Source organism: Tachysurus fulvidraco, chromosome 25 (genome assembly GCF_022655615.1).
Source record: "Tachysurus fulvidraco isolate hzauxx_2018 chromosome 25, HZAU_PFXX_2.0, whole genome shotgun sequence".
Classification (NCBI taxonomy): Eukaryota; Metazoa; Chordata; class Actinopteri; order Siluriformes; family Bagridae; genus Tachysurus; species Tachysurus fulvidraco.
This window is the reverse complement of record NC_062542.1, coordinates 7,448,215-7,459,755: the sequence shown is the minus strand read 5'-3', so window position 1 is coordinate 7,459,755 and position 11,541 is coordinate 7,448,215. Positions and strand designations below refer to the sequence as shown.

Sequence of the window (11,541 nt, the reverse complement as noted above, 5' to 3'; positions counted from 1 at the left end):
ATGCATACAGTAAATACATTGCATTTCTGAAGGCACATTTGGCCCCACTTTTTGTCATCAGGTATCATGGTACATCAGTCTAACAAACATGAAGATAACAATGTCCAAAATGTCAGGACAATTAGTCAATGTTGACACTAAATCTGTCCAATAAATGTGAGGTAAAACTCACATGTACAATTTAAAACCGGTTGTCTCAGGTTAAAGATTTTCTCAACTGAACTCTCATCCAGAAGGTGTTTTTTTGACTGAGTCTCAGTTAATGGAAGAAGGTATCTGAGTTATCACTGAGTATCTTTCAGCTATTGACCTGTTATACAACCACTTAAATTAAATTGATTTAATCCATACTTTTATGACTTAAAAAAAAAAACCAACAACATTGTCTTGTTTGCATAAGGTTCAGTAACAGAATGCTCTAGGGCTTCATTAAATATTCCTTCAATTAAAGAGCAATTATTTTTGAATTAATATTTCAAAAAAAAAAACTGCTCTGTGTAATCTATTTGGTAACACTATACAATCACAGTGTATGAATAATCATGTGCCAATGCCAGATTTGATTCTTAAATACAAATTGTAAATGTTGAGTTACAGCATGTACTAATCACAAACTAATGAAGAGCTCACTTAATGTGATGTGAGTCATGAATGCATGCGTGATTAACGACCACCTCAAGTACATGTTAGTACAGCATTAATTAACATATGGGGTTAATCTCGATCAAACATGCTCTGTAAGGAAGAATATGAATTAGACATGCATAATTGAAATGGTTCATACTTGTAGATAAATGTATAGAGCATCAGGCCCGAACCACCCAAACCATGTAGAGGTACGTCAGTTGGATTTGAAGAGAAATGCATGGAGAATGATGATAAATGGGTTGAGCTGAAATTATCGGTGTTTGCTAATATTGTGTTTAACATTTCCTATTTTTTCTTATACAGCATGTTTGACTGAGTTCACCCCTATGTGTTAATTACTACATTAACTAACACACATGTACTAACATACTTAAGGTTATCATTATTCAAACATGATGGATAGATCCCTTCATTAGTTTGTTATTCTGAATTAAATGTGCATTATGTTTCTATATCCAGCTTGCACACAAACATCATTTTGTGGCACTGGATTACTTTCACAGTATATAGTGATCCTTACTACTGAACACACTAATAACAAACACTAGTGCAATAATGACAGACAAAATACATAAAAAAAGGCAGGTATAAATAGAGCAACACATTAGGAATAAAGAGACACTGGTGATGACAGGTGGGAGAACACATGGCCTTGAACAAGGAAAAGGGCCTGCCAGCGCCCCCTCTGGTGATCTGGAAGAGAATTGTCCCAGTAGTTCCTAACAGTTTACACTATGAAATCCATGCACATATGGATGTATGCACTGATCAGGACATATGATTAACAAACAAATATTTTGTATTTTTAAATAAAAATATGTACATTCTTGTCATCTTCACAATCAGCTTCATGAGCTTCACACATTCTTTATAAAAACAATTTAATTTTACATGAATATTGAATATACACAAGCAAAAATGGAAGTACGAACATTCATGTTAAAGCATTCACTTTATTAGAAACATCTGTGAATGAACGATGTTATCTGATCAGTAAATCATGTAGCAGTAGCACAATTAAAAATGCAAATACAGTTCAAAAGCTTCAGCAAATGTTCATATGCAACAAACAGTTAAGAAAAAGTGTGATCTTAAATCAAGGTTTGATTGTTGGAACCAGAATGGGAGGTTTAGGTTTTATAGAAACTGCTGTCAGATTTTCACACACAACAGTCTCTAGAGTTTACGCTAGAATAAACTTGCAGGTATACAGGTGTTCCTAATAAATTGGACAGTAAGAGAATGTCTATACTATAGTATATTGCAGTTGAAATAAATAATGCATGAGCCCACAGAGCACACTATCAGCTATATTGTGAGTACAGTTAAATCCATTCTAAGCGAGAAGCCACAGGACAGTTACATCTGTCTACAGGCTGTATTTGATTTGTGGACAACTGTGCACATGTCTGGATTTGTATTCTTCCTGAAATCACTAAACAATCCTCCTCCAGCTTAACAATAATGAGCTGTTTCATTTATAATAAATGAATATACCTCAGCAAGCATGGGAAGCAAATAAGTCAAGCAACGCCAGTGAGATTGTGTAGGGCTGGATTTGAGTAGTTAATATTGAAAAGTCATTCTTTATTTAATAAATCTATTTACAACTAATTCTATTTAAAATAATGAAACTATGACTCTGTGGCATTAATATGTTGTTGGTCTTCTGGGGGAAAAAATTCTCACAGACACCTCTTTCATGTTTATAAACAATAAATTATTAGTAGTTCTTCTCAGTTAATACTTAGGATTTTAATACTCTAGTTAATATATCTATACACACACACACACACACACACACACACACACACACACACACACACACACACACACACACACACACACACACACACACACACACAAAGCATTTTAATCCTCAATCTGAACTTAGAATACATTCTAACAAGATGCGCAAGTGTGTAGCTGATTATGTTTAGAACTCATTACACCTTCTGTTTTTTTTTTTTTGCTGAACATGAATTTTAGTTTTTTATCATCCTCATCTTCGCCCAGGGATCTTCATGTAGATATTGGTGACAACTTGGGAGCTGGGGATTGTCTCAGCCTTGCTTCTCACTCCTCATGTTGATGATGTTTTATCCATCTATTCAGTTTCTGTCCTAAAGTTCACTGATATCCTGAAGCTCAGGGAACTCAGGAAACAAGGTTGAAGACACCCCAGACAGTGTGCCAAACCATTACAGGGCACAATCACACACAAACTCATTCACACACTACATTTACAATTTAGGCTAACACCTTTAAGATGTGCTGTAATACAAGAATTTTCCACTTTGTGGTGTCTTCATACCATCCGGTCATTGATATTTATTCTTTTAACAGTATGCCCTGTGGTGTAATTCTGTCAGGATACGGAATAAGCATCCTTTCATTCATTAATTTTCTACCGCTTATCTGAACTTCTCGGGTCACAGGAAGCCTGTGCCTATCTCAGGCATCTTTGGGCATCAAGGCAGGATACACCCTGGACGGAGTGCCAACCCATTGCAGGGCACACACACACTCTCATTCACTCACGCAATCACACACTACAGACACTTTTCCAGAGATGCCAATCAACCTACTATGCATGTCTTTGGACCGGAGGAAACCCCCGAGGCACGGGGAGAACATGCAAACTCCATACACACAAGGCGGAGGCAGGAATTGAATCCCCAACCCTGGAGGTGTGAGGCAAACGTGCTAACCACTAAGCCACCGTGCCCCCTACAGAATAAGCAGATATAAGATATATATTAGATATAAAACACATATAAGAAATGTGTCTTATTTGCACAGTGAAACTCTTTTCATTTTGTATTTGAGAAGACATTCCAAACACTTGGCTAATTTATGCATTTTGAATGACATGTTTAGCTTTGACTTGGGGTGAACATGATGTTCTCCAAACCTTGACTCAAACAACAACTTTAGAGAAGGTACAATAAATACTGCTGTGCAGACTATCTTTCTTTGATAAGACTTCCCAATCTAAGGCTGGTTAGTCCATTCATAAGCTACACAAAGCCTATTCATGCTTAACAGATGCACCTAAATATTAATCTTTCTTGTCATGTTAAACCTGACACCATTTAACTAATAACAGAAATGGTGTTCAAAACTATTCATGATGTCACCTCATATTTTACAATATTTTTCAAATAAATAAAGGCCTAAAAAATATCCCACAGAGGGGATCACATGTCATATTCAACAAGCCATTAATAATCAATGCATACCAGATTCAATGTATATCAGAAACACACCACAAGACCTGCTGTTGTATAGCCGTTACAACTTGATCACTCTGAACCTTACAGTTGCCCCATTGTCCTGCTTCCAAGAGGTGCCACTGAAACGCGATAACTCTGGTTTTAATGTTATGACGGGTTGTTATATATCTTTGTGTGTATATATGTAAACATATGTATGTATACCTTTGGTTTGTGTTACTCAAAAGCATGACACATCAGTTCACACAAAGCATCACTGGCTCTTCACATCCATTGAAGGTATTTATATTGTGTGACCTGTACTTTCGTCTTGTCGATGCCCTGCATAGCCTCGTTTTCATGAATAAAACTAGGATTTTTTAATGCATACGTCATAGTTTTCAACCCAAGTGTCTAATGAACAAGCTTGGAATGTGTGTGTATGTTAAAATCTCTATTCTTTATTTAAGAGTACTTCAGGAAGAACAACACATTAAGTGCAGCAAAAAACCCCAAACAAACAAACAAACAAAAAGAATTGTGTAAACTGGTGCCAGAGGAAAAGCTCGAACACTTACAAACAAAAGAGAGGAAGTCCATGGTTTAAGGGATAAGAACTGTTTTGGTGGAAAACCTACATAATGTTAATCCTTTGTTTATTTTAAAGCTGATTGCTGTATGCATGATGAATATATTTGTCATTACAAATATATATCATTATTATTATTATTGTTGTTGTTGTTGTTGTTGCAGCTATTATTCTAGGACTTCTCCAGAACGGAAACTGACCTTAGAAATAGAAAAATCTGTGGATCAGTTAACGTCTCAACATTGGCTCTGCAGGCCAGACTTTGTACATCCTGTTGTAGATTTCTGTAGATTCTCCTCTGGGCTGTAATCAAAACACATGAATCCAAACGAGCAAATAAATGAGAACTGATTTATTTAGCCAGCTCTGCTTTCGGCAGAATAATGAACAACGAGCAAAGACAGACTATACATACCGGCCCACTTGAACGATTTTCAACAAAATAAACTCTTATTAGTGTAGCGCTGTAGTTTATAGATGCAGGCTTCTTGATATGATACATTTTCAATAGAGTCAGCATTTACGAGCATTCAAGGATGTAAGAGTCATTAAATCATAAAGGAATGGCATTATAACAAAGTGAAACATGACTCAAAACATATAAACATGACTAGTTGTATTGTCTACACATTTACATGTCACACAGTATTGTTACATCCCTCTGTGTATCGTTGCTATTTTGTGAGCTTTTCAGGCTGGATAGTCAGGGGAGTTTTGTGGAGCCCAGGGCCAAAGAGAGGAAAGAGCTTTGCAGGGAATTCATCGTTGTAGGTGATGAGGTGTGCTCCACTGTCAGCATCCCAGAAAGACACCTCTCCTTTATTCATGTTGAGTTTCACCCTGATGTTCTCGGGCCTCTTTTCCACATTTAGTAGTGTGCGAGGAGAGGTCAGACCGCTGTACACTCCTTTACTTAAGCCGATGCTCCATACACCTCCTGATGTAGTCACAGTGAACTTCCTCTTGCGAGCCACATTCTCCTTACACACTCCGAGGACCCACTTCGGGCTATCGCCTACAAAGACCTCCCAACGATGGCGTCCTGTTGTAAAACCCTCCGAGCCCAGGACAAAGACGCAGGGGTCAAAACGTTCAGGGTTGTCTGGGACAGATTGCCTCTCTGTGTTCTCTTTTACACTTGCATAGTCAGGGGACATGGATAGCCATGGTGAAATGGTGTTTGGATCCATGAGCACTGGAACTGTAGAGAAGACAGAGATTTAGATGATAATCAAAGTCTGTAGCCAAATTCAAACATTTTGCACCTGTCAGTGCATTTGTTTCTTCTTATATTATATATATATATATATATATATATATATAGATATATATATATATATAGATATAGATATATATATATATATATATATATATAGAGAGAGAGAGAGAGAGAGAGAGAGAGAGAGAGAGAGAGAGAGAGAGAGATTTACGGCAAATGAGAGGAAAGGTTCACAGTCAAATGCAGGCCACTACATGCTGTATTCGGGATTCTGATTGGGGGTTAATGTCTATGAGATATTTCACATTATCTTTCTATGATCTCTCCATCTCTCTTCTCAGGATGATTCACATAAGTTAGACAGCTACAGTAGCTTCTTTTCTGCAAATATGTTAGCCACTAAACGCAGAATTGATAACAGTATAATAGTGTTAATTTCGTCAAACGAGACGAGACACGAGAAGAAAATATTCAGAACGAGTCCGCGGCTTCGCACTGTTTAGTGTGTGCGTACAAAGAATTTGTCCACACGCCGCTCAAAAAAAAAGATCCTGAGCACAAGTCCACTGTCTAGGCGGCTTTTTATGTTAAATGACATTTCCTGTCACTGCGCAGGTGCTTTTATTGTACATGACAGCTTATTTCCCGGTGACCGGACTTTGCATTACGATTCTCAACTTCTCACTGATACTTTTGTGATTCGCGAACTGTAAATAGGTTGTATTTTAGGCCCACAGAAAAGTAGGTTGTATTTTAGGCCCATTCTTTTCAGTTTTTCTGAGTATATTTATTTTATTTCTGATTTGAACAGAAACATGCGACACAAGGCAACCAAAACTGTTGTAAAAACCTTTGTAACTTAAGTTGTCGGTCGGAGTCTGTTGGGCCCCAGCTTTTGAATTGTGTTGGTTAGAATAAATTACTCTTCAGAACAGGTTAATCATTTGTGAATGTGTCTCCTAAATCAGAAATTGAAAACCAGACATGTTTAACATTTGCATTCAACAAAAATCATTCAGCAAGTGTATTTTGTCAGGTAATTATGACATTTAACCAATGTTTGAGATATGTGAAACACTTTATTTTACCGAAATGTTTATCAGTAATAATCTCAGTAATGTGTTATTTTAAAAAAAGACTACAATTTTTTTTACTAAAACTAGACTAGAATTAAAAGACTTTTAGTCGACTAAAACTTGACTAAGATACCTTGAGTTTTCTTTTGACTGAAACTTGACTAAAATGACGAGACTTTTAGTCGACTAAAAGTTGACTAACAAAAAAAAAATATGTGAATGACTAAATATGACTAAAACTAACAAGGACATTTGGCACAAGACTAAGATTAAATTAAAAGTGATGAAATTAACAGTACAGTATAATTGATTAAAAAGTTATAGGAATGTATATATGGCATGTATACAGTAACTGGCATACTGGAAGACACTATATGGCCAAAAGTCTATGGAGACTTGAACAACGCACCAATATGTGATTGATAAACAACCCAATCCAGATTTATCCCCCTTTCATTTTTTAATAACATTCACTCTGGGAAAGCTTTTCACACTAGATTTTGAAGAAATTCATCCCTGTTCATCCCAATAGGTGCTCATTGGACCACATCAAGCACTTTGCCCACTTGACAAATGTCATGCTAGAACATGTTTGAACCTCTTAGGAAAAGCTTAATGCTTCAGAATACAAATCCATTCTAAATAATTGTGAGCTTCCAGCTTTGTGGCACACGTATGACTACATGATGGTGTGATGGTCAGTTGTCCACATACGTTAGGCCATATGGTGTATTCGTGTTGTGCTTAGCAACCTCTCAACCCTGGTGCTAATCTATTGGTTGGTGTTGGGTTTTTTCCCACTCCTGTAAGGTTTCTTCACTCAATATTTTCTGGGGACATTATCTTAATTAATAAAATACAGTGTAGAAGTATGGAGACTGAAATCTGGACTCCAAGTTCCAGAATGCAGTACAACTATACAATTCGTCCAGGGTCGTGTTTTCTGAATAAAAAGAACACTTACAAAATTTGACCTTTGAACGCATGCTGTCCCAGACTTTATAATCCAGTGCTCCGACATGTGCGGCCATGTTGATGAGAGCTCCAGAGGGAAACCTTTGGGATTCTTCTTCTGTCCACTGGGCCCTAGGACACATCAGCATAAATAAATGTTGCATGTTCAAATTATCATCCGAAGCAAAATGGATAAGCACAAAACTTACCTAAGTTTAAGACTCTGGTAGTTCTGGAAGAAAAAAATAAATTAACTATTAACAAGTTTATTATTAACATGCTTTGTCTATTAACAGACATATTATTCCTAATACTTCCTAATAATAAAAAGTTAGATCAGATGGCATGCACTCTTTTTAACTAATATAAATTTAATTTAATACAAGACAAATTTCATACTTGTAGGATAACTAAATCATCTGCACTCATCTCCCTCCGCAGTGACTGAACCAGCTCAGTGAGATGGGTGATATCAGAGCTGATGCTTTCAATCTTCTTCTTCATCATCTCTTTCTTCTGAGTCTCTTCTTTCTTTAGAGCTAAAATTCTGGAATCTTCTTCTTCTTTTAGAATCTGACGAAGCCTCTCAAACTCCTGTCTAATTTGCTTCTCCGCTTCCTCTGACTGGCTCTGTGAAGTGAGAAGTTTTAGATTAAAAAAAAAGTCTACCCATAAACCATGAGCAGCATTAGGTATAAAAGCGGGAAAGAGGGTGGCAAAGAGGGTAAAAGTTGGCAGCGAACATAAATTACCTGAATAAAACTGACTGTCTCATTATATCGTTTCTTCATCCTCTTAAATGACTCCAGTTTGTCAGCAAGTATCTTGACTTTGAGGTCTAGCATCTCCTAGAACAAAACAAATTGGCTACTATTTAGACTTTTACTTTTATCATACCCATCATAATGCATCAAAAATAGTTTTTTTGGAATATATTAGTCGTAAATGAGAAGGTAGATCTCTGCGATTTTAATCCCATGTGATTCTGAAATTCCAGTCAATTTGCAAGTTCTGCATGTGCATTATAGTGTATTTTACCTCATATAGTGATACAGATATCACTGTATTTTACAGTATATCCCATCTAAATGGGCATGTTGGTAAATAATTACTCATGTTCTGTTCTCTAACTAAAGTATTGAGAAAGCATGCTCTTCTGTTGTCTGTCGAAACCAATTATCAAGATAGACAAGGTTAAAAAAAACATGAAAATTTTGTAGACTTTAGGTAAGTATAAGTATAGTCAACCTACTGTACATTATAATATGATCATGCATGTTTGTGTACTCTTTGTTTTACCTCTCTGCTAAATCCTATATTTTTGCACAATGTACTGTATAATACACAGTATGCACACTGGTCAAGTCAAGAAGCTTTTATTGTCATTTTAACCATATACAGCTGTTACAGTACACAGTGAAATGAAACGTTTCTCCAGGATCATGGTGTTACATAAAACAAAGACAGAGCTAAGGACTTGTAAGTTATTCCTAGCCCCATAAAGTGCACCTGTGCAACCTGTTGTACACGGTGCAGGACAAAACAAACAAGACAGACAAGACAGTGCAGGACAAAAGACCATATTTATGCACTTTATGTATCTAGTACTAACTTACTAAGTCCTTATAGCTCTGTCTTTATTCCATGTAGCACCAGGTCCTGGAGAAACGTCGTCTCATTTAACTGCGTACTGCAACAGCTATATATGGTTGAAATGACAATAAAAGCTTCTTGACTTGACCCTTGATACACAGCACACTCATCCCCTGCTTTGTGTACATACACAAACAGTTTATGGCTGCTTTACCAAAAACATCATCAGTCTTTATAAAAAATACAAAAAGCTGCTCGATCTTTGTCACAGGAAAACCTTGCACACTTGTAAGGAACACGATATGAACCCTCTTCCGCATACATGAGCTCACATCCGTCAAAGATTGGCTAGTGTGACTCTATCATATGCTATTACTGCTTGCACAGACAAAAACAAATCTCTAAGACTTCCAATCATGATTAGCTGTAACTTCAATCATATTAGGAGATAATAATAATAATAATAATAATAATACACTGGTCAGTGTCAATAAAAGGCAGATGACCAACCTGGCAATACTTGACTCCATGGTCTACAGGTTTGACATCATGATAAGAATGAAGTGTAACACACTCGGCACATATAGGCACTTCATCCTGAACGCAGAACAGATGCAGATCGCGTTGGTGTAAGCCGCATATCACTTGTGGAGCTTTGGTATATTGCCATCTTCTCTCTTTTTGAAAAGATTCAGTCGAGTTCTTCAGGCCTCGGTTCGGAATCGGAGTCTCTCCCTCGCAGTTCTTACGACACACAGGACACGTCTTCGGGGTTTTGTGCTTCCAGCTGCGTTCCAGACACTCGCTACAAAAGCTGTGGCCGCATGAGAGCACTAAGGGGTCTCGGTAAAGATCCCTACACACCGGACAGCTCAGATCAGACTCCAGAAGAGATGGTCGGTCTGTAATATCGTCCTCGTCCATCGCAGACGCCATTTTGAAAAGATCCTCGTACTTTCACTTTCAGCTATAGGTTTAGAACTTTAAACGTACACGTTTCCGGGTTTTACCCTCATATACACCTACTCACCCGGTACTTGAATCCCAAAAGCGAATTATTACTAAATTGTTCTCGGTAACTTTAGCTTTAAACGGTTCTTTCTAATCTTGCTGAACTTCCTTGTTATCCAGGGTTGAGTCTGTTAGCTGTAGTGCTAACATCCAATCAGCGTCCTCTACTCGAGCATGCGCAGATATGTTTATATAATATTCGTCTTTTACGACATTACAAAACGTTTTGTGTCCAAATAATGAATTTTTTTTTATTGCAAAAAGACAAAACATAAATACACACTTTTTGTTCAATGCCATAAAACAAGAGGTATCAGTCACATTAGCTACCAGAAAAGAAAGGAAAAGAGAGAGTTACAGAAACTTGAATTCTTTTAAAATATCACGTTTTCTGTGCTTTTTTGCTTTTTACTTTCTCCAGAAGATTACTGTATAACTTGAAATCATTAATAAAATGGGATAGATTTGGTTTACAAAGGGCCCACTTTGTTTTGTTTATATGGTACTTCCCTAATACAATGAATAGTTGTATAATATATTGTTCATTATTTTCCAAATTATCTCCCTCAAAATAAAAAAACACATCACATACCCCAATTTCTACCACACAACCCAATTTTCTACTAATAAAATTTTCCATATCCTTCCAAAAAAGTCTTGAGTAGATACAATGATAAAACAGATGCAAAATCGTTTCCTTTTCCTGTCCGCAAAATTCGCAAGCATAAGATATATATTAAGCTTAAATCTTTCCAAAACACGTTTAACAGGATAAATCCTATGTAGAATTTTGTAAGACACCTCCTTAATTTTATTGTTGACACAAAACTTATTCAGTATTTTCCATGTTTTGTCCCAGTATATAAGGAAGACCAAAAAAAACCTTGCTGCCGGGAAAGAAACACAACAGAGGGCATTTCTTATAATATTATTGCTACACTTCTGTTTCAAGATATTAACATTGCCGATGTATAAACTACCACAGAAGTCATCTATATTAATTTGCAAAGAACTCGAATTCTTTAAAAGAAATACAACACTCTTTGGAATTGCATCAAAAACAATAGCAAAATCTCTTGGTTTAACTGGTAGTTGGAATTTTTCAAGAAACTCTGTGTAAGACAATAAATACCCATCAGAATTTAACAGCTGTTTTACCAAAATAATCCCTTCATTAATCCAGTTTTGATAAAAAAAAGTGATTTGTTTTTAAATAATATGTCTTTATTATTCCAA

At 36.4% G+C, this 11,541-nt stretch overlaps 1 protein-coding gene across 1 annotated transcript; it reads right to left on the bottom strand.

The window, feature by feature from the left end:
* Positions 1-4,789: 4,789 nt before the first annotated feature.
* trim35-28 (tripartite motif containing 35-28) lies at positions 4,790-10,481 on the bottom strand. The gene is made up of 6 exons (XM_027176975.2): positions 9,805-10,481; positions 8,454-8,549; positions 8,101-8,331; positions 7,911-7,933; positions 7,712-7,833; positions 4,790-5,653 (listed from the first exon to the last, which is right to left on the bottom strand). Exons 1-6 carry the CDS (start codon positions 10,228-10,230, stop codon positions 5,127-5,129), a joined length of 1,425 nt encoding a protein of 474 aa, XP_027032776.2. The 5' UTR covers positions 10,231-10,481; the 3' UTR covers positions 4,790-5,126.
* Positions 10,482-11,541: the final 1,060 nt, after the last annotated feature.

Coding starts and splice junctions, on each gene's coding strand:
- trim35-28 (XM_027176975.2), bottom strand. CDS start 10,230: ATGGCGTCTGCGATGGACGAGGACGATATTACAGACCGACCATCTCTT. Junction 8,332..8,453: donor AGACAGTCAGTTTTATTCAG/GTAATTTATGTT, acceptor CTCACTTCACAG/AGCCAGTCAGAGGAAGCGGA. Junction 7,834..7,910: donor TACCAGAGTCTTAAACTTAG/GTAAGTTTTGTG, acceptor GATGTGTCCTAG/GGCCCAGTGGACAGAAGAAG.